The sequence below is a fragment of the Capra hircus genome, chromosome 20, assembly GCF_001704415.2.
Source record: "Capra hircus breed San Clemente chromosome 20, ASM170441v1, whole genome shotgun sequence".
Classification (NCBI taxonomy): domain Eukaryota; kingdom Metazoa; phylum Chordata; class Mammalia; order Artiodactyla; family Bovidae; genus Capra; species Capra hircus.
The window spans coordinates 61,827,860-61,855,442 of NC_030827.1; the positions used below are offsets into that span (position 1 = coordinate 61,827,860).

At 39.0% G+C, this 27,583-nt stretch overlaps 1 protein-coding gene across 3 annotated transcripts in view; it reads left to right on the plus strand.

The window, feature by feature from the left end:
- CTNND2 (catenin delta 2) overlaps nt 1-27,583 on the plus strand; it is a 1,112,452-nt gene that overhangs the window by 598,635 nt on the left and 486,234 nt on the right. For all 3 annotated transcript variants that reach the window (XM_018065721.1, XM_018065722.1, XM_018065723.1), the window contains 3 exons: nt 5,546-5,580; nt 6,610-6,726; nt 24,390-24,562. In XM_018065721.1, the coding sequence (XP_017921210.1) occupies nt 5,546-5,580; nt 6,610-6,726; nt 24,390-24,562 (325 nt within the window). The remainder of the gene's footprint in view (nt 1-5,545; nt 5,581-6,609; nt 6,727-24,389; nt 24,563-27,583) is intronic.

Sequence of the window (27,583 nt, forward strand, 5' to 3'; positions counted from 1 at the left end):
GAAACCGAACATACATGAAAGCTACAACAGCCTCAAAACTGACTTTTATATTAGATTAAGTTGAATGATATGATTGGGGGAAAGACACCTTAAATAAGGGTGTCTGAAGTATAGGCATAATTTCTATTGAATGAATAAAGAGTTTGCTTTTTTTTTAAAACAGTATCCCCCTTAGGGCAGCTTTTAAGAATCAATTGCATAAATACGCAATTGCATAGAAAGTAAAGGGCACACATAAAGGAAATAAAATCCAAACCCAGTGTCTCTTGGGACTTCAATTTTCTGTGATCAGTCATACTTTTAGTGCATTTTAACTCTGCTAAGGAAATCAGGAAACCATTTACATGATTAATGCTCTTTGTCTGCTCCAGGGGAGATACCCCTGCTTTGAGCAGATAGTTTCATTTTTACTGTCAATAGTATTTTTTCAATTGTGATAAAAAATGTTTCTTCTTGTTTCTGTTGCACATAAAATTGAAACTATTTTTAAAGAAACGAACAAAAAGTAAATATGTAACAGTGTGATGTGTACTTCTATGTGTAAAATCACCCATTACTGTGGATGAGTGGATAAATCTCAAAGGATGCGAAATGCCGGAGCACTGCCTTATTTGTGCCAGGGTGACCAGAGACATTTTCTCCCAGCTCTAAACTGTGGAAATGAAAGATGGAGAAGTTGGAGATGCCTTATGAACTCAAATAATGGCATATTTCTGTATTATTCAGTGTGACATTTATTCTGCCCAAGAAAACAACCCTCCAGCTTCAGAGTTTTAACCAAACTGTGGTTTATTTGTCATTCATGTTGTGTCTTCTCTGGTTTGGCAGAAATTTCCCCAGCATGTGGTTACTCAGGGACCCTTCTCAACATAGGGCTTCACAAGGGAGTGCATGGAAATCACATGTCCGCCCTTCTGTGCTTGGGGCAGGAGGTGGTACATGGCCCTCAACACATGCAGGGTGGTAGAGAATTGTGATCTTCAGTGTGCCCAGGAGTGGAGAGCAGGGCTTTGATGAGCATGGAAGAAACTTCCAGTGGCTTAGGCATTCTTATTGTTTCAAGTGGGAAGTAGCAACTGGATTTTCCTCCATGACTTTTTGTTGATGTTTTGATTGGATGGGGGATTTTTAAAATTCTACAGTGATTTACAATTTTCAAGAAAAGCTTCACATGTACAATTTCGTGTAATCCTGTGATAACCCTCCCCCCACCAACCCCTATCTTGCCCCTCCTTCCTACACTCCCTCCACTGGTAACAACTGGTTTTTTCTCTATTCCTGTGAGTCTGCATTACTGTTTGTTTTATTCACGAGTTTGTTGTTGTTTTTTGATTCCACATATAAGTTATACAGTCCATGGAATTCTCTAGGCCAGAATACTGTACAGTACTATACATTCCATGGAATTCTCCAGGACAGAGAACTGGAGTGGGTAGCCTATTCCTCCTCCAGCGGACCTTCCTGATCCAGGAATCGAACCTGGGTCTCCTGCAGTGCAGGTGGATTCTTTACTGACTGAGTTATCAGGAAAGCCCCATATAAGTGATAGCATATAGCATTTCAGAGAAGGCAATGGCACCCGACTCCAGTACTCTTGCCTAGAAAATCCCATGGACAGAGGAGCCTGGTGGGCTGCAGTCCATGGGGTCGTGAAGAGTCGGGCACGACTGAGTGACTTCACTTTCACTTTGCACTTTCATGCATTGGAGAAGGAAATGGCAACCCACTCCAGTGTTCTTGCCTGGAGAGTCCCAGGGACGACAGAGCCTGGCGGGCTGCCGTCTATGGGGTTGCACAGAGTTGGACACAACTGAAGCGACTTAGCAGCAGCAGCAGCAGTAGCATATAGCATTTATCTTTCTCTGTCTGACTTATTTCATTTAGCATATTGCCAAGTCCATCTGTGTTGCTGCAAATGGGAAATTTTCATTCTTTCTTATGGCATATATCTGTTGATGGACACCCACAATGCCTTCTATAAATAATGCTCTTATGAACATTGGATGCACATGTATTTTCTAATTAGTGGGGTGTTTTTTGGATATACACCTAGAAGTGGAATTGCTGGGTCATATGTAGTTCTTTGAGAACTACATATTTTAGTTTCCTGAGAAACCTCCATAAACAAACCTCTTGTTTTCCACAAGAGATTGCATCAATTTATATTCCCACTAACAGTGTACAAGAGTTCTCGTTTGTCTACATCCTTGTCAACATTTGTTATTTGTGTTCTTTTTGATGATAGCCATTCTGACAGGTGTAAAGTGATGCCTCGCTGTGGTTTCAATTTGTGTTTCCCTGATGATTAGCGATGTTGAGCATCTTTTCATGTTCCAAGTGTCCATCTGCATTTCCTCTTTGGAAAAAATGTCCACTCAGTTCTGCCCATTTTTTTAATCGTGTCATTTAAAATTATTTTTTAATATTGAGCTATATGTGGCCAAGTTATTTAGCATCAATAAGATAGCTACTCCCCAGATACCAAAAGATATAAGTAATTGTCATGAATTGGCACAGCCCTAGTATACAATAAGTACTTAGCAAAGAACTGAATTGGTACAAGGCACGAAACGTAGCAGCATACTGAAATGAAGTGAAGTGAAGTCGCTCAGTCGTGTCCGACTCTTTACGACCCCGTGGACTGTAGCCTACCAGGCTCTTCCGTCCCTGGGATTCTCCAGGCAGGAATACTGGAGTGAGTTGCCATTTCCTTCTCCAGAAGATCTTCCCAACCCAGGGATCGAACCTGGGTCTCCCATAGTAGCATACAGATAATAGTAAATCTTGAAGGCTATACTGTGAAAACATTTGATCATACCAGAAAAATACTGTAGTGGTTTCCTGGGCTGCCATGACAAGTTACTACAACGAGTGTCTTAAAATAAATTCATTACCTCACAGATTGGGGGCCAGAAGTTATAGCTTACAGTGAACGATATTGGATTCTTGATCTCCGAAGAAGATTTAGTTTCGGGACCAGAGACTAGGCTTGATCACTCAAGAGCTTTTGTGTAGCAGAGTTTTATTAAAATAACAAAAGGGATAGACACAGCTTCTGACAAAGACATCAGGAGGCATATGGAGAGTGCCCCCATCACTAGTCTTATCAAAGCCTTATATACGTTACCAGACCTACTCCCATAACATGCATCTGAAATTAACAAGATTAGATTTAACAATAGAAAGGTCTTACCAGACCCACTCCCATAACATACTTCTTAAGATAATAAGATTGGTCAGAAAACCTTCTTGTTAAGGAGAAACATGTCCTGGAACAAGATACACTGTTACATTGATTAAAACAAAGCCATGTAGAAAATGTCTTTTTCTCCTTGAGAGCCCCAGATTCCTTTCTCTTTCTAGAGGGCTCCAGACCCCTTTCTCCTCCTCAGGAACCCTGGTCTTCTTATCAGCCTACCAATGAACTGACTCTCTCAGAAGTTCAAAATCACCTATGCTGACAGGGCTATGTTCCCTCAGTTCAATTCAGTCATTTCAGTCACTGAGTCGTGTCTGACTCTGTGACCCCATGGACTGCAGCACACCAGGCTTCTTTGTCCTTCATCATCTCCTGGAATTTGCTCAATCTCTTATCTATTGAGTTGGTGATACCATCCAACCACGTCATCCTCTGTCACCCTCAATCTTCTCCTGCCCTCAATCTTTCCCAGCATCAGGATCTTTTCCAATAAGTCAGGTCTTCTCATCAGGTGGCCAAAGGATTGAAGCTTCAGCTTTAGTATCAGTCCTTCCAGTGAATATGCAGGGTTGATTTCCATTAGGATTGACTGGTTTGATCTCCTTACTGTCCAAGGGACTCGCAAGAGTCTTCTCCAGTGCCACAATTCAAAAGCATCAATTCTTCAGCACTCAGCCTTCTTTATGGAGGAATACTAAGGAGAGAGGTTCTTTTCTGAACTCTCCCAGGTTCTGCTGGCTCCAGCCACTCCTTGGCTTATGATACATAATTCAGGTCTCTTGCCTGGAGTTATTCACCTTCAGAACACCTTCACAAGACCTCCTCTGTGTCTTTCTCCACTAGTGTCTTTTATAAGGACATTGATCATTGACTTTCAGAAGCTCTCATCTTAAGATCTTTACCTTAATTACATCTTTAAAAACCCTTTCCCACTAAGTAACCTTTCACAATTTCTAGGGATTTCATGTGGACACATCTTTTGGGGGAAAAGGATACCATTCAACTCAGTACAATTTTAAAAACATTTCCCACCCCTATATTAGAGGCCACTTACTAACTGAACATACTTTGTAATTTTTTTAAATATTAACTATAGGATTGCATTTCTGTTTTACATGTTAAACCTTGCACTTAGTTGTTACTGCTTTATAATGATACACTTTCTGATGCAAGGAGAAGTTGCATCAGAGTGAATTTGTAGTGTTATCATTTTAGGTATCAACTGTCTATAGCGCTCATCATTGCAAAACCATTTTCCAATTTGCTAAAATGGATTGGCTGAGGAGAAAGATGCCCTAAAACAGTCTCTTAAGGGACGGCTCTTATCTTCATGTATATCAATCATGGCTATTCTGAACACTCATTTATACCAGAATTGCCTTTTCCCCCAGCAAATGTATTCAGAAACCATTTCTAAGGTACAGATTAAAGTTCTAAAACCTACTTTTTATTGTGAAACTGATGAGCTATTCATAGAAGTGCCTTTATCAGAGTAAAAGATTGAGTAAATAGGTGTAGAAAATCATTCTCAAAATGATACCTGTCAGTAATTGTCATATAGATTTCCCACAAATTATTGACATATAAAAAAGGGTATGTTAGAACTGTTTGCATATATAATGAAAGAGCTGTTCATACTTAGAAATTTTCAATTTATGTATGTATTTTAAATAAATCATTCAGAATAAATTTATGTGCCCACCTAGGCACAATATGCACAATATCTTTGGCATGTTATTTACATGAGCCACCCTTTCTACCTGGGTCATTTTTATTATATGATATATTTCTAAAGTGGAAACTCGGGAACTGTATAGTTGGTGGGTGGTAAAGTATTATGATTTTTATATTACTTAATGTGAAATATAATAAACAGCTAAAAGGAACTGCTTATAAGGTATGTCTAGGAAAAGGTGCAGATTTATTTTGTCTCTTTATAATGAAAATGGAGAAAGTTATATCTTTATTAGAACCCCTTACAGAGTTTACATGGAACTATTCAGACTTGTATTTTAAAATAGCTACAGTTGGGTAGAACTTCATATGTATAGAAACTGTCATAAGTGATAGGTACAGTAGATTGTGATTCGTAAAAAATCAGCTCTTCTTTTGAAAATTACTGAATGATGTCCATTTATGACATGTTAATACTGTGAATCCAAAGAGGTATATAGCAAATAGATTAAAATTAGGATTGTATCAAAGCAGGACGCCTTTTCCCAGTAAGAAATTAAAAGGAATTCCATGGAGCCCCCATTACTAACTTAATGTACATTTGCATCTTATAGTCTAGAGACCTTTAATTTGTAACAAATTCATTATATCTATGTATTCTCTTTTTTACAGTTCAGCAGAAGAGCAGTTTCACTGGCAATCACAAGGTAAGGTACAGCTTCTTTTCTTTATTGAAGTATACTTGAATTATAGTGTTATATAATTTATATATATTAACATACATACTTTTTTGTATTCCTTTCCATTATGATTATAAGATAGTCGATCTTGTTCCTTGTGCTATACCGTCATTTTTTTTGTTTGTCTGTTTTACATATAGTAGGTTATATCTGCTAATCCCAAACCCCTAATTTGTTCCTCTCCTACCCCTTTTCTCAATTGGTAATCATGTTTGTTTTCTTATGTCCATGGATCATTTTGTTTCGCAACCAAGTTCATTTGTATCATATTTTAGATTCCACACACAAATGATAAATAAGTATTTGTCTTTCTCTGACTTCACTCAATATGATAATCTCTAGGTCCATCCATGTTGCTGCAAATGGCATTATTTCATTCTTTTTTACATTGAGTAATATTCCATTGTGTACGTATATATGTACACAAACACACCACATCTTTATCCATTCATCAGCTGATGGACATTTAAATTTAAAATACAACTTCTTGATGAGCATTTATACTTACTTCTACACATACCTCTGTTGGTTAATTTTCTTAAGAACTTTAGAAAGAAACTTATAAAAATAAATTTGATGAAACATGACACTAAAATTAAGTGATATTGTTTAGAAAGCTCAACAGTTCATCGGAGTTAAGTTTTCCCAGTTCCCTAGTAACTTTATGTTTTTCATGGACACATATAATTGGCTAACCTTGGTTTTTAATAGTGGTTGACCAGGGTTTATAATGTGATACCTAATGAGAATTTCATAAAAGTAATAGCATCACTGACTCAATGGACATGAGTTTGAGTAAACTCTGGGAGTTGGTGATGGACAGTGAGTCCTGGCGTGCTGCAGTCCATGGGGTTGCAAAGAGTTGGACACGACTAAGTGACTGAACTGAACTGAATAGTTTTAGTTACTATGTTTTTGATTATTAAGTGATAGTCTTAAGCTTTAATGTTGACAAAACCATGTGCTTGTTCATCTCTCTGAAATATTGCATTTCAGATGGTCAAAAAGATATCGAAGATGAGCTCACAACAGGTCTTGAACTGGTGGACTCCTGTATTAGATCACTACAGGAATCAGGAATACTTGACCCACAAGACTATTCAACAGGTGAAAGTAAGTCTAATGGTAATTAAGCTTGAAGACAATTAAAATATAAGAGCATTATGTCATTAATATTGATGAAAGTGAAGTGAAAGTGGCTCAGTCATGTCCCATGGAATGGGAGGCGACCCCATGGACCACACAGTCTGTGGAATTCTCCAGGCCAGAATACTGGAATGGGTAGCCGTTCTCTTCTCTTGGGGATCTTCCCAACCCAGGGATCGAACCCAGGTCTCCTGCATTGGAGGTGGATTCTTTACCAGCTGAGCCACCAGGGAAGCCCATTAATATTAATATAGTTAAATCGTGAGCCATATCCTTAGGACTTCAAGATGTGTTTATACTTATTTTATCAATTTCATTCCACTCTCATCTACTTCCTTCCTGCATTACCCCACACTAATATTTGATTATAAACTTAATATTTGATCATAAACTCTCTTAAGTCAGTAACGGGGGCTTCCCTGATGGCTTAGATGGTAAAGAGTCTGCCCACAGTGCAAGAGATTGAGGTTCGATCCCTGGGTTGGGAAGATCCCCTGGAGAAGCGAATGACTACCCACCCATTCCAGTATTCTTACTGGAAAATCCCATGGATAGAGGAGCCTGGCGGGCTACAGTCCATGGGGTCACAAAAAATCAGACATGACTGAGCGACTAACATAACAAGTCAGTAATTAGCATCAAGATTTCTCACCAACTATTGACATATTGGTGATTCTCAACCAAGTCTTTGACATCCTTTTTGGCATCTAGATTAGCAAATTGTATGAATTCATCATATAGTTGTTTTATCGACATGCTCTCTGCTTTAAACTTAACTGTGAAGAGATTCCCAGGTGGTGCAGTGGTAAGGTATCTGCCTGCCAATGCAGGAGACTCAAGAGACACAGGTTTGATTTCTGGGTCAGAAAGTTCCCCTGGAGTAGGAAATGGCAACCGACTCCGATATTCTTACCTGGAAAATGCTATGGACAGAGGAGCCTCGTGGCCTACAGCTTATGGATGAGGAGCCTGGTGGGCTACAGTTCATGGGGTCCCAAAGAGCTGGACATGACTGAGCACACAGTTGAGGCTTTACTCATACAGATGACTGTTGGTAGGGATCTTAGATGTTGGAGCAGTTCTGTAGCAAAATAGATAGAATTGTATAATGTATGCAATACTGTTTATACAGTGCTAGAACTCTTTACATTTCTATCTTTAGCTATCTTGCATAGCTATATTAATCTCAATAAATATTTAAAGATTTTTTTTTCTACTTAATTATATGTTTTTCAACCAGAGTGGCTGAAACTTAGAAATAGAAGTTCTCTGAGCTGAAACAAGCCTCATTTTAATAAATCATAAAATTCTCGTGACCTGCTTTAATAAAATCCCACAAAAAGCTAAAAATTAAATCATTAAAACAGACATTACCCTAATAATTTCTACACCAGAAATCAGTGGAGCATTTTATTCCTTAATTTTGCAAAAGTATAATTTCCTTGAAAACCCATCAATGTTTGCTATATAAAGGAAAGATATAAGCGTGAGATAGCATGGTGATCCTAAAACCATTTAATGTACATATTAGTTCATTTTCTCTATGATCTTTATAACACCATGACTCTTAAAATAATATCATCATGAATATGCTGGTTTAACCATTTACATCCTCTCATTAAAGCTTCTAAAGTAAGATGCATGAGTGTATTATACTTGTTCTCTGTATTTTATATTTTACAGTGTAAGATTGTTTCCTTTTGTTTCTCAAAGCCTATAAAATATTTACTCTGTAGGGGCAGTTGTAGTTAGAATTATTAATATATTTAATTAATATTTGAGGCACATGCACTCATTTTATTAGAGAGTAAGGAAAGCAGAAATAAAACTTCTTGGCAGGATGATAGAGGCTATGTTATTTTTATATAATACTTTTATTATATATTATTATGTAATAATTTTATTATGATTTTAGGAGAGGGCATAACCTTTTATTCATGGAAAGTACAGAAAAAGGAAGCAAAGAGTAACAGGCAAACAAGTTAAAGCAGAAGTGATAAATCAAGTGTATCAATCTAGTACTGCATGTGAGCACGCTGAATTCTTGGAAAAAAATAAAAATTCAAATTTGTAGAAAATGATAAAATCATGAGGTATGTTTAATATGCACACATATTAATGAAGTAATTGTTGAAATAAATAGGCTTTTACTATTTAGACAAATACTAACAGACAAATAGACAAATGGAATAGACAAAGAAATGACAGCAAATACGACGACCACAAAGAGTAGGATTGGGAAGAATAATGTGAAATAAAGTGGAATTTACCACAGAATCACTAAGCAGGGTCAAAAAGGAATTATGTAGTGAAAATATATTAACTTATAATCCTATGGTAAAATCTGGTAAACATACATGCGCCAAACAACATAACCTCTGAATATTAAAAATGAAAGAGATTGATGAAAAATAATGTGAACGTTCTCAGAATAAGACTGAATAACAGGAGAAGAAGCCACAGAAAGTTGGATAAATAATTAACAAATCAATGCATTAAATGAATTTTTTAAAGATATACTTTTTGAATAACAATAACCATTTGCTTTATATGTCCAAGGAAAATTTATAAAAATTGATCAGCTAATGGGCTGTAAAGATAATTCTAAAAGTTATAAAGTATAGAAAGGCCACATTCTTTTATAATAATTCAGTAAAATTAAAAGTAAACAATAAATGATAAGCAAAAATATAATAACATTAAAATTAAGAAACATACTTTTGGGTTTACCGAATTAAATGTGAAAGCAGGAAGAAAATTACATACTCTTTTATATTTACAAAGCAAATGAAATAGCAACATTTTATAATGAAAGCATAAGGGTATGGCAAAAAAATGCATTCAGAGGAAATCGAAATTTTATTATTAAAAATAAAAGATAATAATGAGCTCAGCATCCCTTTATATGGGACACCTTAAAAAGAGCTAAATAAATCAAAATAAGCTAGGAAGATGGAAATAAATTATAAAAGCAGTGCAGAGATAACATAATATAAAATTAAAGAGTAGAAGAGATAAATATTAGAGGAGATAAACAACTATATGAACTTTTAAAAAATAACTTTGTCAACTAATAATCCCAAACATCCTAAATTTAATTTACTGATTTGTTTGGCAGTGCATTTGCTAAGCTGGCTTTTCTCTAGTTGGAGCAAGCAGGGCCTTCTCTCTACTTTGGGTGCTCGGGCTTCTCATTGCAGTGGCTTCTCTTGTTGTGGAGCTGGGCTCTAGGGCACCAGTCGTTGCAGCTGAGAGCTCAGTAGTTGCAGTTCCCAGGCTCTAAAGTGTAGGCTCAATAGCTGTGGCCCACGGGCTTAGTTGCTCCAAGGCACGTGGGATCTTCCTGGACCAGGGATCGAACCCATGTCTCCTGTATTGGCCTGTGGATTCTTTACGACTGAGCCACGGAGGAAGTCTGTGAATTTCTAAACTGAGACACTACACACAGGAGAAATAGAAGGTTCAGTGTTCACTTTTGCATTTCTGTAAAACATGTCCAAACATTACCTGCAAAAGATTTATCTTTATTACAGGAAATTTAAATGTACTAGTAAGGGTTTTTAAAATAGATTTGCTAACTGCTGAATTTTTGATTATCAGAAAGATTAGTTAGTTTATGTTATTATATACTGATTTTTCTTTTTGAAGACTCCTAGGAGTTAATTGTTCATTTTTGAAGGCCCTGCTTCTTGTTTGAAGATTGTCGTTGTTGTTGTTAAGTTACTAAGTCATGTCCCCATGGACTTTGCGACCCCATGGACTGCAGCACGCCAAGTTTTTCTGTCCTTCACTATCTCCCAGAGTTTTCGGTGATGTCATCCAACCATCTCATCCTCTGTCGCCCCCCTTCTCTTGTAATCAATCTTTCCCAGCATCAGGGTCTTTTCCAATAAGTTGGCTCTTTGCATCAGGTGGCCAAAGGATTGGAGCTTAAACAAAGTAAAATGAAAACAAACAACAAACCCAGGTGATTCAAATGCTGCTTGAAATTTTATGCTAAAGGATCTGAATCACAGTAAACTGTGGAATATTGTTATTCTTAAGAAACATTGGTTCTTAACATTTTCAGAGCCAGTTTGAGACTGAATGAAGTAAAATTTAGGGAATTAATTTTAAAATATTGAGTAGATAATTATCATTTGAGGGATCAATTATTGCTTATTTTAAGTACTCAGAATATCAGAAAATAAAAATCCTAATTAATGTTTGTGTTTGTATCAGGGCCCAGATGGAAAATAGAGTCTTCTCAAAAAGAGTTTAAATGAAGAGAATTTAATTAAAGGTCCATTTACAAACGAGTGAGCAAGATTAAGGGAACAATCGATGCCTGAAGAAGTATTCGGGGAGTAGCAACAGATGGAAACCCTTGCCACCCTTAGTCCCAAAGGAAAAATCTGCGAAGCAGTGCCAGCAGAGTCAGGAGGCACGGCTGGGGGCAACAGAAGAATAAATGTTCTAGCCTCCCTCTCCTCCTGCCTTTTACTGGCCAAGGCTAGTCTTAAATCAAGTGCCAAGGGGCCCTTGTGATACAGTCTCTGTGGGGAGAAGGGCAGAGAATGAATATGGGGCAGCAAAGAGAATAGTTGGCACCACATTCTACTCAGTTCTAGAACAACATGCCATGTTTATCTTTACATAGATATAACATATTCCTATGTACCAGTGCTTTGACATGTTTCATATAATTAGCACACGCCCATCAGATTCTGCCCATCCCTTGTTTTTGTGATGATTCAATCAATAGTCTCATTAGCTAGGACAGACATGAAATAGCTGATGCTAAATTGGACCTGGCACACTGCCCTTGAGAGCTGGAATCTTAGTCCTAACCTGAAAGAGACCAAAACAACACTAAAGACAGTCTAAAACCAGCTTGAAAAATGTACAGTGGCAACCAGTCTCAGCCCCTAAGCACTTAATACGTAATTCATTGTGTTTAAAAGCTTTTGTTATTTTTCTTTCCAGGGTCTGATTAAAATAAAATTTGAATTTTAGTAAACCCACCTTCTTGACCCTAAGGCAAGCAATAACTGCTCCAGCAATATGAACTACAGTGTCCCACACTCATCAGTGTTTTCCAACACTTTGCATTTGTTTTAAAAGTGCTATCATAAACAGTATGTAAATCATTTGTACAACCTTTGCCAGCCCGCCACTATTCTGTGGCTGCCAGCTGTGTGATTTCAACTCTAACAAATACATGACATGGAATCACTGGAAGAATTGCTGTTGTTTTACTGAAAAAAAAAAAAAAAAAAAGTTATCGACAGAGGCTCAGGGCCATTGCAGAGAAGGCAATGGCACCCCACTCCAGTACTCTTGCCTGGAAAATCCCATGGATGGAGGAGCCTGGTGGGCTGCAGTCCATGGGGTCGCTAAGAGTCGGACATGACTGAGTGACTTCACTGTCATGCATTGGAGAAGGAAGTGGCAACCCACTCCAGTGTTTTTGCCTGGAGAATCCCAGGGACAGAGGAGCTTAGTGGGCTGCCGTCTGTGGGGTCGCACAAAGTCGGACACGACTGACGTGACTTAGCAGCAGTAGCAGCAGGGCCATTGATGTTGGGAAAGATTGAAGGCAAAAGGAGAAGAGGGCGGTGAGGAGGAGATGATTAGATATCATTACCAACTCAATAGACATGAGTTTGAACAAATTCTGGGAAACAGTGAAGGACAGGGAAGCCTGGAGTGCTTCAGTCCATGGGGGCACAAAGAGTCAGATCCAACTGAGTGACCGTACAACAGCAACAATAGGGCCATTAGCTTCTCATATAATACATAGCTTGACCCAAACTGTATGTCATGGACCAAGCATGTTTTTAGATCCACGCATCCTTGGAGATACAAAGTCAGAGATTAAAAACATTTGTAAGTCAAAATCAGAGAGGCAATGTGCTTCTTGTGGGGGGATAGGGGATGGCTTATATGTTTACTTGTTGTTTATTCACTAAGTCATGTCCAACTCTTTTGCGACTCCATGAACCATAGCCTGCTAGTCTCCTCTGTCCATGGGATTTCCCAGGCAAGAATACTGAAGTTCGTTGCCATTTCCTTCCCCAGGGGATCTTCCCAACCCAGGGATCGAATCTGGATTTCCTGTGTCTCCTGCATTGCAGGCGGATTCTTTACCACTGAGCCACTGGGGAAGCCCCCTTCTGTGTTTATAGATAGTGTTGTTGAATATCATGAAATAGTAATTATTTGTTTCTATAGCACTTGGACAAATTGAAATTCTACCACATCCTAGAAAATCCCAGCATTCAGTAGGAAGGAAATCTTAGGAGCTTAATATATTCTGAATATTATGGCAAAGAAAGGAATGTTATTTAATTGAGTTCTCAATTCAGAATATATTCAAAAAATTAAGAATCAATCATAGAGGTTACCATTCTGAGCAGGTAAAATCTAAATAGAGTGATCATATATAGTTTGATAGAAAGGGATACATTACTTCCTCTTGATTTACTGTCTGTCATCTTCATTTAATTACTGCGAATATGCTTAATTCCATGAGGTGGAAAAACCGTTGAGAGATTGGGTTATTAAAAATACTATAAAATATAACCCCTTACATTCTTATGGAATAATAATAAAGATAAGAGACAACCTTGGGAGGTGAATATTTTTGCAATTCCTGGCAAGCGTGGCAACAAAGGATTCAGAAGTGGTTTAGGAGGATGACACTTTTATAGTGATTAGAGTAATCAAGATGATAAATATGTAAATAATGTGACTCACTGTTGATAATCTGATAGGGTGGAAACCAGATCCTCAGTTAGACCTGATGGGGTGCAGAGACTCTGGGTAGGTAGGGGTCCAAGGTAATCCATCCTGCCCTTGGAGCCACAAGATCTAGATTCCAGCCCTACTGTTCCCCTCACTCCACAAGTGGCTGAGGACTGTCACCTGGGCCCAGAGACCCCAAGTCCCTTCATGGGCATGTATTTATTTAAGTCAATTGAGTACATCCTTGGTTGTTCATTCCTTGTACTACTTCATCATATACCCTTCGGTCCAAAGTTTTTAAAATGCAAACAAGCCAGTCTCCGCTCCAGAAATTGGTCAGAATTGAAGCCTGAAATTGTCTGATGCTTCATGCATCCTTTTCTTTCCTTTCCAGGTTCAATCACATCCACCCACCGCACTACCTTTGGTGTTACAGAGCCCATGGGAAGTTGGCAGGGGAAAGGATAAACAAAAGTGAGGGAAAACACCCAAGTAGCACACAGGGTATATAGAAATATCCTCCAGAAAGCTGTCATCTTTCCTTCCAGACTGGACCTTTACCTCTTCTTCAGCTAAGGTTCTATTTCTTTCTCTTATATTTCTTTCTGGGCTTCTCTCGTGGCTGAATCAGTAAAGAATCAATCTGCAAAGCAGGAGACCTGGGTTCAGTCCCTGGGTTGGGAAGATTCCCCTGGAAAAGGGCATGGCAACCCATTTAAGTATCATATTTCTTTCTATCACAGATAGAAAGATATATGTCTTTCTATCACATAGACATTTGAAAAGCATGTTATAGCTTCTGCAAAGAGATCACCAGCTCAGAGGCAGACCTAGGAAATGAAGGGATGGGCAAACACCTAAAATACCAACTGCTCCTTATCCATTCCCTAAGCAGGAGGAAAAAAAATGCAAATTTCTCATTAAAAACATCATTCTTATCTGTGTTCTCAGGGTCTCCTGGAATCAAGCACAGAGTTTAGAGCCTGGCAGAGATTTTTAATGAAAACATAATTGGGGTCTGAAATTGTCAAGGCACCCTATGCACCCCACATGCAAATACAAGGGTCAGATGAAAGCTGGTAGAAGTGACGAAACAGAGAGAGGCAGAAAGCTCCCATGAGAAAGTCAAAATAAGCAGACTTTTCCCTGGGGCACAGTGGAGGGTGGGGTCCCCTGGAAATACCTTATGAAGACATCTTATAGGATTTCCCTAGAAGTAATTGCCACTGCCCAAACAATAAGTCACTTCAACAGCAACTGATAACATCAAATCTTAATATACTAGGTTTTGATTGTAAAGCTATAGGCTCAGATAGGTGTTACATTTTTTAAAACCTCTGTTTCAAGCCTAGGTGGCACCAGTGGTAAGGAGCCTGCTGGCCAGTGTAGGAGACATAAGAGAGTAGGTTTGATCCCTGGGTCCAGAAGATCCCTTGGAGAAGGCAATGGCACCCCACTCCAGTGTTCTTGCCTGGAGAATCCCACAGACAGAGGAGCCTGGAGGCGTACAGTCAATAGGGTTGCACAACGTCAGACAGTACTAAAACGATTTAGCATGCAGCATTCAAGCACTTATTAACAACAGCACAAAGAGTCTCTGCCCTTGGCATTTATGTAATGGGCAGAAAAGGCTGAAATTGAGCATTCTAAATACTGTAAGGTCAGATAGGTAATTGCTCCCAGCAGTGACAAAGCCAATGGGGGTAAAGTAGGGCAGAGTTACCCAGAGTGTACTGGGGATTCCTGGGGGTCCTCAAGAACTTTTCAGGGACTGCAGAAGTACCCGTTTTCACAATAATCCCATGATACCATCCACCTTTCCTTACTCGTTCTTACACAATCAGAGAATGAGAGTCACACAGAGAACAGATTAGTGATTACCAAGGAGAAGGGGGTGGGAGAGGGATGGAATGGGGGTTTGGGATTAGCAGGTGTGAACTATTGTACATAGGATGAATGAACAACATGGTCCCACTGTATAGCACACAGAGAACCATAGCTCAGTTCAGTCGCTCAGTCGTGTCTGACTCTTTGTGACCCCATGGACTGCAGCACGCCAGGCTTCCCTGCCCATCACCAACTCCCAGAGCTTGCTCAAACTCATGTCATTCAAGTCGGTGATGCCATCCAGCCATCTCATCCTCTGTCATCCCCTTCTCCTCCTGCCTTCAATCTTTCCCAGCGTCAGGGTCATTTCTAGTGAGTCAGTTCTTCACATCAGGTGGCCAAAGTATTGGAGCTTCACCTTCAGCATCAGTCCTTCCAATGACATTCAGGACTGATTTCCTTTAGGATGGACTGGTTGGATCTCCTTGCAAGCCAAGGGACTCTCAAGAGTCTTCTCTAAAATCACAATTCCCAAACATCAATTCTTCGGTGCTCAGCCTTCTTTACGGTCCAATTGGAAAAACTACTGGACTACTGACTACTGGAAAAACCAAAGCTTTGACTAGATGGATCTTTGTTGGCAAAGCAATGTCTCTGCTTTTTAATATGCTGTCTAGGTTGGTCAATATCCTATGATAAATCATAATGGAAAAGAATATGAAAACGGATGTACATATAGGTATATATGTATAACAGAGGCATCTGACTGTGCAGCAGAGATTGATGCAATATTGTAAATAAATTATACTTGAATAAAGTAAGTTAAACAAACAAACTAAAACAGACTGAGAATCACACACAAAGAGTGTTCAGTGAAGCTTCCCGGAGGCTGCATGGCACGTGATAGCATCTTTGCTCTGATGGCTCATGGAAAGTGTGTGATGCAACCTTTTCTTTTAAATACTTTCCAGTTTTGGTGTCCTGAATAGTATTCTACATCACTCATGTGGTGAATAAAAGCTCTTTGAGTCATGTGGGATCTTAGTTCCCTGACTAGGGATCGAACCTGAGTCCCCTGCAGTGGAGGCACAGTCTTAATAGGACCTCCAGGGAAGTCTCCAAACGACTCTAGTTTTGAGGGAATGATGCAAGGGCCAGGAAGTCATTCTTTACTTGACTGGGAATCTGAATAAATGTGTGAGCAAACCATGCAAATACTTAGAAAAAAGTCTGTGATTTGCGTCAAATCAAAAATTAGTTCTTTAAGCTATGTTTTCAAAATTTAGCTTTTAAATTTTGTATTCTTCTAAAGCGATTTGTATTAGTTTTCTATTTCTTTTCACAATGACTGATAGTGAGAAGTATGAATCTATTATCTTTAGACTGTTAATTTACAGAGAAATACGTATAATGATTTTCCTCATTTTTGTGTTATATTAGTTTTTTTAATGGTAAATAAAACAAAACTTTATAAGGAAGTAGTTGGGGACTAGAGCGAGCTATAAAAATACCGTTCTATGAATAAAACAACATGTAAAATCCCATGCACAATAAAAGTCTTGAACTGTACATTTTAAAGGGAAGTTATATATTTGAAGTGTTTATTTTGTAATAAATGATATTTTGTTCATTTCCCTCCACTGTATACAGATGTAAAGAAACTGACTTACTATATTTAGGGTAAGAGCTTTATCCATTTTTCGTTTATTCATATACCAAGTCAAACTTGATTAAGCAGACTAGTTAGATCAGTAGCATTGGTTGAATCTAAATCAGTTTAAAAACTAAATGACTGCTTCTCTATTCTTAGGACCTTCCAAGTTTTCCTTTTCATGTAGAGCATTGTACACTGGAAGCAGCTGACCAGAGGAAACAGATATTCTGAAGGAAGAGACTTAGAAGTCAAGTTTAAGAACACATTTGCTGGGACGCCCCCAGCGGCCCAGTGGTTTAGACTTCACCTTCCCAAGCAGGGAGTGCAGGTTCACTCTCTGGTCAGGGAACTAAGATCCCATTTGTCTTGCAGCCAAAACAAACAAACGAACAAAAAATGAAACAGAAGTGATATTGTAACAAATTCAATAAAGACTTTAAAAATGGTCCACTGTGGGGGAAAAAAAAGAACACAGCTGCTAGTAGAATAAGCCCTAAGCTTTGCTATGTAACAAGCTGCTTGAGTTTCTGCCCTCAGTTAATTTTAGGGATGGTAGATGGACTGAAATACTGTTTTTAGATTAATGCCCCAGTAAAACTCCTATATACCTTTTCAAGTTACTAGTGAAGGGCAGGAGAGGACAACGAGTTTATCACTACTCGTCATCACCCAGTGCTCAGTTGTATGAAACTCTGTGTGACCCCATGAACACCCGCCATGCTCCTCTGTTCATGGGATTCTCCAGGCAAAAATACTTCATCACTGTACTCTGAACACTTCTATACGATAAAGCACATAAAACACAACCACTCTAGGGGATGCCTGCATGTGACAGTGTACACCAGACGCATGAACTAACTTAGGCGATTGGACATGCGAACACGCGTTTTGTGTCTTTGTGAGTTTGCACATTAAAGGTTCGTATGTATGGGACTTACTGTATATAATAATTTCCACGATTTCCTTTCTTCTTACTCACTCACCATTTGCCTTTTAAAAGATTCCCCGCTTCTTTTTATTTGTTGTTGCTCTAAAAATTTACTCTCAATTAAAATAATACTTAACCTTCAAATTATTCTCAGCCTTCCACAAAGATTGCATAACAAGAGGGTAGAAATGAGTCAAATTCTCTGACAGTTATAGTTATGTGTGTGAGTCTTGTTGGCTTTATTTTTCATGGTCTATGTAAAGATTTTTATATAATTTTGAAAGAGTCAGTTAAGCCTAAAAGTAAAGAATGTTTCTAAACTTCCTGATAAATGGAAATCTTAACAAAACTGCTTTTGTTGTGTATCCAGTCCTAAACTTGTCAGTCTCAATTTGTGTGTTTATTATTCCTGATTAGCCTGAATTAACAACCTAACAAAGCATTCATTGAGCGTCTGTGTGAGACATTGCCTAGATCTCATAGCTGTTTATTTTAGTACATTTCTTGTTAATAATTCTTTTCTTCTGATGGTGAAATAATCCCTAGGAATTAAATTGATATCTTAGTCACCACTTAGAGACCTTGCCTCATTCTTGTGGCTTCAGCTTCTACCCCTGATGACTCAGATAGCTGCATTTCTGTTCTAAAACTTCATTTCTATATAACCAAACTTTAATCTGAGCTTCCCTAGTGCCTCAGTGGTAAAGAATCTACCTGTAATGCAGGAGATGCAGGTCCGATCCCCGGGTCAGGAAGATCCTCTGGAGAAGGGAATGGCAACCTACTCCAGGATTCTTGCCTGGAGAATCCCAGGAACAGAGGAGCTTGGTGGCCTACAGTCCACAGGATCTCAAGTGTCAGACACAAGTGAGCAACTAAACCACCCACCACCACCAAACTTTGATCTTGGAAATTAAGATCTCAAAAGATAATTTAGTCTCTTAGAGACAGTTTGAGAATCAAGCCAGAGTACCTTTCTAACTATGTCAACTCCCACCATCTCCAACAACTCTGTAATTTAAAAAATGAAGCCTGTCTTTCCCCAAAGTATCAACTCCCCGACACAGGTCTCCTCCTCCTTCAAGTGGCATGTGAGGCGAGCTTTTGCTTTTTCACCTCGCTTAGTGAACATTTATTGCTTTCCGGGACAGATGTTCAACTGAAACAGACCATAATTAGTGTCAGCCAATAAATCACCTTAAACCTTGTAGAAACAGAAGGTGTGTGCCTGATCGTAAGAGCTCTGTCCTGTTGGCTCGGTTTTCTAGAAAAGACTTACCTGCACCATGGGCATCCTCCCCGCACACACTGCAGTGTCAGCGAGATCGTTCGAGCGGCCAGCTAAAGAGTGTCCGGTCATTTGGGCGGGCCTTCCCTTCCTTTCTACTAGTCTCCAAGTACCAATGAGCTTTAAAAACTGTCTCTTAAATGCACAATTTTCCCTTCCTTCCTACCATGGCCATTACCCCAATTGAGATTTCCTCCATTTCTTCTGGTCTCCTTTTTCTCCACTCCAGGAAATCCATGGTCTCCAGTGTCTCCAAGTATCTGCAGCAGCTTTCACATAAATGTTCAGACTCCTTGTTTTTATTTTGTTACTCTCCTTCCAGAAAACCTATTGCTGTGTGTGTGCTTGCTAAGTCTCCTCAGTGGTGTCTCTTTGCTATCCCAGGAACTGTAGCCCACCAGGCTCCTCTGTCCATGGGACTCTTCAGGCAAGAATACTGGAGTGGGTTGCCATGCCCTCCTCTAGGGGATCTTCCCAACCCAGGGATCAAACCTGCATCTCTTATGTCTCCTGAATTATCAGACAGGTTCTTTACCATTTGCTGTGTAAGACTACAAATTTCTTTGTTGAAATTCCTCAGAGTCTATGCACAGTATTAAGGCAGCAGAGATGGGGGTGTGGTTAACTTCCCCAGGGCAATCAGACATCAGGGCAGGCTGCATGGAGGAGGTGACATTTAAACCACAAGTGTGAGAGTGGGTTTCAAGGTTGACAGAGAATGGAATTTCAGATTAAGAGGGAACCTTCTCTTCCTTATTTCTTTCTCTGACCCTAGGTTTTGTTTGGTTTTGTTTTTATTTCGAAGCCATTTTAAGGATCTATGCCTCGTGTGTCCTGTTTGTAAAAGGGATGCTTAGAGGGTCTTGCGGGCTTCCCTGGTGGCTCAGACAGTAAAGCGTCTGTCTGCAATACTGGAGATCCGGGTTTGGTCCCTGCACTGGGAAGATTTCCTGGAGAAGGAAATGGCAACCCACTCCAGTATTCTTGCCTGGAAAACTCCATGAACGGAGGAGCCTGACAGGCTACAGTCCATGGGGCCGAAAAGTGTCAGACATGACTGAGCAACTTTACTTTTACTAGAGGGTGTTGAAAGAAAACACTGATATATGGATGGGACGGAACTAGAATCTGGTTTTCAGGACAGATTCCAGTCAGGGTTTTATTCTCAGGCCACGTGGCTCATTAATTAGATAATTAGATAATAATACTAATAACCGACATTTGTGTAGCAGTTTATATTTTTTCAAGCACTTTCACATCCATTATCTCATTAGGCGCTCAAATTTGCAGAGATTAAAATTTTAGAGGACAAATAATGAAGTGTGATAAGAACGAGCTCTCTGAAGCCACCCTGCCTTGCTTGCACCAGGCACGCCATGACTGCTGTGTGTTCTCAGGCAGTGGGACCCTCAGCAATGTCAGCATACATGCGGATTCCTGCACTTCTATTGAAATCTTGTTAGGATTCCAGGGATTAATAGGTATAAGCTGCTCAGAACAGTCCCTGGAACTTAGTGAACACTCAGGGAAGGGGAGCTCGTTTGCTATCCTTGCCTTCATCATCTGTGATGTCATACATGAAGAAATGGACTAGAGCGCACAACAATGTGATCTTAAATTAATTCATATATTTGAAAACATATTGAGACACTGATATGACAGTCGGGATGCCCTCCTAGGTTTAACGGCGGGTCCCGTGTCCCTGAACTCTACAGTTCCTTTGGAATGTCTCCCCACTGTCCAGGTAGAACCAGTCTATCTTGATCAGATCAAGGGCACATACACCTTTGGTTTTGATCCGTTTCTCGGAAAACAGTTTCCTATCCACTTTCTGGCTTCCAGGGCTGACGTATTTTGGAAAATACGTCTGGGCTTTGCTTTGGGGACGGTCCCATGACAGGGGACAAAGAATTCACCGTGTCCTCTTAGGTGCATGTCCTGAAACGCACCTGCTGAAGGGTGGTGTCTGCTTTTGATGCTCTAATAGGACATGGTGACTAACTGTTGCTCATAGTTCAAGATTCTTCTGGAGCAATTAATGGCACTAAAGCAATATTCCATTTCCCTGGGTGGAATTTTAAGACCCAGTCTCTTCCTCCTGAACATCCCAAGAAATCCTCTTACATTGTCCCCAACCCCCAGTGGATTCACATCATATCCTCAAGGCTGCAGCCTCATTTTACCTCTAACCCAAGCAACACTTCATGGAAAGTCATAAGGTCATGAGGGAAAAAAATCATCATTTAAAGCCCCAAACTATAAATGCTTCTGAAATCTCTGAAAATTTTGAATTTTCTACCCCAGTGCACAATAATGTTAATAAAGCCAATTGAGTCAGTTATACGTAAATTTTACTTTTATTATAAAGAAATTAAGAATTATCTTCTAATTTTCACCTGTTTCATATTCTTGCACGTCTGTGCTGTCTAAAATTGGAGTGAATAAACGCCATTCCTTTGAAACCTAGTAATCAACGAGAAAATGATTCTAAAATGCATGCAATGGTTTGGCTACTGTGCTTTTTGTCCTTGCCAGGTGCTATGTCAGGGTTGTAATATTATGATATATTGCTCATTGTTGCAATTATGTTTGTCAGACTACATCTAGGCTCCATGCTTGAGATGTGTGAACAAAGTAATGAGACAGAGAATCTTTGTTTTCATGGAGTATTGATCAGATGCACCACTGATTCTATAAAAGAGCAGATTTGATTATTTCATGATGTATATTTCAGGAGCACATAAATCATATTTTTAATTGAAATTGCTTCGAAAAGGGGCTTTCAATTGTTGCCTTTCTATCCTGCCTGGAGAACATTTGTAGGTTTCTAGAGATAATCATGAATCTACTCAGAATTGACAAGTTTGTTTGACTTGCTAATTACGTATGCAAGTAAGTTCATCGGAGCAAAGTCATGCCATCTCTTTAAAAGGCAAATAACCAGAACATACAGTGTTTTGACTTTATAGACTGTTAAATTAGTTATATGAAATTAAAGAATTTTTAAAATTGTATTGACATTTCCAAAAGTTTGTGCAGTCTTGTATATCTGTTTTGACTTTCATTGCCATGGAGATGCATTGTTGTGGCGGGGGGCGGTGGCAGGGGTGGTGCATGGCCAGTTCAAGGCATTGTGTCAGGGTGGACTGTCCAGAAGGAAATAACCAAAGAAGTCTCAGTGGGAAGCTGCCCATTGTTAGGTACAGTGCTGACCACTCACCATAAAGGGCCTCTGCTTTTCTGCCATAGCTCACTCCCCTCCATTGAGCAGTGACCTTCAGGAGGGTAGGGACCAAGGGGAAAGCCCTTGGCTGCAATTCATTGCTGTCTTCCTAGCACCCACCCCCTCCTTCTAATTTTGCAGTCAGTCCCCACCTCTGCCCCATCACCAATCCCTCCTCCATTCCAAAGGCTCTGCCATGTCTCAGCCTGCCCCTTACCTGGGCATCAGAGACCAGCCCTTGACTCCATCTTCATGCCTGACAGTTTCCACAGCAGCAGTGGGGAAAATATGTTCTTGGCATCCAAAATGAAACGCTGAATGTGTTCCCCATAGGTGCGTTGTAGTCCTGGTGATTAGCCCTATAATACCATCAGTATGGACTAAATGACTTTTTGCAAGCTATTGCAAACTTCGCCATCTGGTATAGACAAATTTCTTGGGACTCTATGTTTGAAATTACAAGGAAAGGGATTGCGATTGTACTTTTGCTATGCCCTTCATGATGAAATTGGGACTGGATGAAAATGGTTTTATTTCCTTGCTTGACTTTTTTTCCAGAAACTGTATAGATTCCAGAAATACCAAGTCTTACCTATACTAACTAATCATCTTAGCATTCAATTTCCAATGATGAAAAAGTATTTTGCATTGTTTAGAAGTTCCATCAGGGAATTAGAGGGAAAGGGGAGGTCTTAAATGCAGAGGTTATGTGAACTGATCCTTATTAAGAGAAGAAATTGTTTTCCTAGAAAAAAAATTGGCCTATATCATGTCAAATCTGCAGTCTCATTTGAAATAAAAAGCCATGTTCTATTTAAGAAAAAAAAGAAGGAACTTGAAATTTGCTGACGCTCCTTAGAAATGATACTATAGTTTAAAACAGCCGAAGAGGAAGATTAAGGATGGGATTATGGATCGAACCCGGGTCTCTAGCATTGCAAGCAGATTCTTTACCGTCTGAGCCACCAGGGAAACCCATGTATATAATTACCCTCCTTCAAAAGAGGAGTGACTTTGTCCTATGGTTGAGATAACATGAGAGAACTTGAGTTGCCAAGTCCCTCACCCTCACCCAACTCACTCTACTTACCCCAGCTCCCTCTCAAACACACATACTAGAAAATAGTAACGCACTTACACTCTTCTGTACTTCTTTTCATCCCCAAAGTGAGTATGAAATTTGATTAAAGAAAATTTGCTTACAAAGGAAATGGGCAAACTGTTGCAAAGATCTCATCTAAAAAGAAAGAAAATAAACCACATTTTCTCGTACAAAGTATAATTAAATAATGGGGCCAGGAATTCCTTTCTCCATCTCTTGTAGGGTCAGCCAGCTTAGCAGCACCAGTTTAAACACTGTATCTTCTCTTTGTTCTTCTGTTGTGCATTGCTGTGATGGAAAAGATAACTAGCCCTCAGAAATCATGTGAGATCAGGTTAAATTCTACATTGTATGAGAGCTATTAATATTTTACACACTGTCTACCCTTCAAGCTTTGAGTATTACATCACTATTTATACAACAGAACTTGTTACTGATTGGAAGGTTTTAAGTGTTCAAGCATCCTATTAATACAGTAGGAGATATATTAATGCAATTAACATGTACCAAAAGGAAGACTTTTAAATTATTTCAAATGTTTCCAACATAGTCTGATCCAAAAATAAGTACTTGATTAACTAATTTGTCTTGTAAGAAATGTCTCTATGTAGGTCAGAATGAGATCATTTGGAAAAAAAAAAATCTACTCTTTGGAGAACTTTTACACCACAAAAAAAAAAAAAAAAAAAAAGAGAGAGAGAGAAAAAATCTCATTTAAGAGCTGGAGTAGAATTATATGGTCATTTTAGTTCTCAGAATTCAAAGCATAGATGGCTGGAATCATGCGCATGTGATAATTCTAGGCTACTCTCAATAAATAATACATGTCATTTCTGCTTCACTGAGGCTGTCACTTACTGCTCTAAATGACTTTTAATGCAGGGCCCAGCCTGCTGTCCCAGAGTGCACTTCAGCTCAATTCCAAACCTGAAGGGTCCTTCCAGTATCCAGCCAGCTACCATAGCAACCAGACCCTGGCTCTGGGTGAGACAGCCCCATCGCAGCTCCCTGCCCGCAGCACACAAGCCCGAGGTGCGGGCCAGAGTTTCAGCCAGGTACGTGCTGGGGATGGGATGCTCTGCTGTGTTGGTCCTTGGGCTCCAAGGGGTCAAGCGGGAAGCAGGGCTGTCAAATGGCTATGGTGTCCCCTCCTGCCTTTTTTACAAGTGCCCTGCAACTTTGGAGAGATGCTTTCAGTGCTGTGAGTGAAGGAAATGAATAACACAAAACGATTATAGAATAACTCAAATTACAAGCATCTTTTTTGCAGGAATGTCTGTCAATTGCTCATGCTCTTTCTGCTTTATATATACTTACCTAGGAGAATATGCAAATGGGTGTCTAGTTCCTATTTCTGTGTTGATTATAAATATGACATGCATGATGAATTTGTGAGGATACCTGAAACACAGTCTCTCTCCTTAAAAAAAAAAAAGCGTGAAATTATTCTTTGGGGTCAATAATATAAAGGAGCATAGTGTAAAGGCATCGTCACATATGCGTATACAGAACTATTCTGAAAATAATTGTGGTTGAGTTGGAATAGTTACACTTTGTCAAGTTTGATTATGAAATGTGCCCTTGGTTGTTTCTTTGAGATGTGTGCTTGCTCTTGTGGTTTTAATGTACACACTTAGCTGCAGTTAAAATCAACTCTTGGTAAAAAGAAGTGGCTACCAACCCCAATTAAAAAAAAAATGTTGTAAATGTTGTGATATATACATGTGTGTGTATTTATGTGTGTGTGTGTAGTACCTAATACTTTAGTTTTGATAATTTGGGGGTGCAGGCTATATTCAGTCAACCCACCAGAATTAATATACTGGAGGGCTATCTTGTTTTAAGCTACTTTATACTTATTTTTTAGTATAAAGGGACACGAGACCCTCTTAATCTCTGTGCATCATTCCTGGAATGAAGAACCCACAACCCCAAGAGAATCCCTTAAACTGACAAGTTTAACTTCATCCTTTCTGCATTTATTGGGCAGTCCTCTTCCAGAAACCCTGGCCCAGGCACACTACCTACCCCAAGCTCCTGCAACAACCAAACCCATCTCTGTCACCAATTCATTGTTATACGCATCCGTGTGTTTTCCCAACAAAACTGAAAACCACTTGAGGGCAGGGCTGTTTTCATTTTTAACACCATCCACATGGCCCCCAAGAAATGTCGGCTGGAAGAGAGGAGGCAAGGCGAATTAGAATGGCATCGTGCAGTTATCCTGAGATGCTTTTTTGAGGTGATATGAACATAAATGAAGCATAAGCTGAAAAGTCGCAGTGCATTTCACTTATTAAAGTTGAATGATTGTCCCAGCTATCTATTATCTATGATTGTCTTTTTCAGGCAAAACCTTTGCCCATCAGTGGCAGTGTAACTTTTACCTTCTTGTGATGTCAAGGTTATGTGGATAAAGTGGAATGGTAAATAGAACATTCCATTGAGAGGGGCCCGTTGCCCCATGGGGGTCCAGGGTGTGACCCCAGTTCAAAGGGTGCCCCCTTTGGATGGAAATCTGGTGGTGTGTGATGCTCAAGAAGGAAAAGGCCTTGAATTCATTGCATCCAGGTCCCCACACACAGACTAACCCTGGAACTGTGCTAGTTACCAGCTCCTGGATCACTGCTCTTGAAAACACTGGTCTATTCTATCTCCCTTACAGAAATCTGATACAACACAAGAGGGAATGTCTAAAAAATATGTTTTAATTAATTAGAAAAAATTATTTTATATACTTTCATTTATCATATATGCAAAATAATTCTTATTTGTGTATGTAAAAACATTATATAATGTTTGAAGTATTGAGTGATGTTATTAGCATAGAAAATGTTATTAAATCTTTTTAGTCTCATTTTAATTTATTAAAATAAGAATTGGAAGCTATAGGATTTTTTTCTCTAGGTACAGATTTTTTTTCCTCTAAAAAGCATCCCATTCTGGAAAGGAACTCTCTTTTAATCTTCCCATCTATACTGAACTCTCTCTGACCATGATACACTGATAATGGTGGGATATATATAATTTTGAATTATTCAGGAGTAAATAAATGATTACAGACCTTTTTTAACCCTTCTGTCTATCCACACTTCTAGGTCTAATGGGCCAGAAATATTCATAAATAAGGGATAATTTATATTTAGACTAACTTATGAAAGCTCTGAATTTAGCTTTTGCCAGTTTCCCAGAACTTCTAAGACATGTAGCTAGTAAAGCAATAAACTTCTATCTTTCTTTTATTTTTATCTTAAACTATTTAATACTCATCCTTGGCTTCCTCTCATAAATATTTAAGACCCCTGTAATTTGAGTTAAAAACATTGAGTCAAATGAAAAAAAAAATCACATTTCCTCTAGCTGAGCATCATGGAAAATGGAACAATCAGTATCAAGAGAAAAATCAGTTCATTATCAGCTTAACTTGATATGCACTCAGTTTATACATAGCTCTGTGAGGACTGTTAAATCAAAGCTTTCTTACTTATAAAATCAATAGTTACCATTTTCTGAGACCCGGAAGTAATCTGTTTTACATACAACCTCTTATTTAGTCCCCACCACATTTACATTTTAAATTTAAATTATCATTTACATCTTAAATATGCAGAAACTCAAACTCAATGCATTTAGAGGAGTCGTCAGGCACCATTTTAAGGTAGCAGAAGTAAGAATGGGAACAGAATCTTAACTGAATTGAAGCCTAATCATTTCGAGGCAGTGTTTCATAGGTTTCCTTTTATATATTGACTGTTTCAATTAAATGTACCTACAGCTTGATCCTAGTAAGAGCGCTACACATATAAACCAGCAATAAGCTGATTTATCTTCTTCCACATTGGAGTTCTACTTGTCAGAGTTCAACACATGGGAGTAAAACAGTAGCAGCTCAAAGGACAGATTGGGCCTCACATTAAAAGTCTGCTTTAAAGTTTAATCACAAACTGTAACTTGGTTGTGGAGATATCAAAGCTGTGCATTTGAAGGCATCTATCAATGTGCATATTCAAGGTGATAACTTCAGTTAGAGTCATAGGTTACTGGTTTGCACTCCTTTATCTGACAGGTGGGTGGTT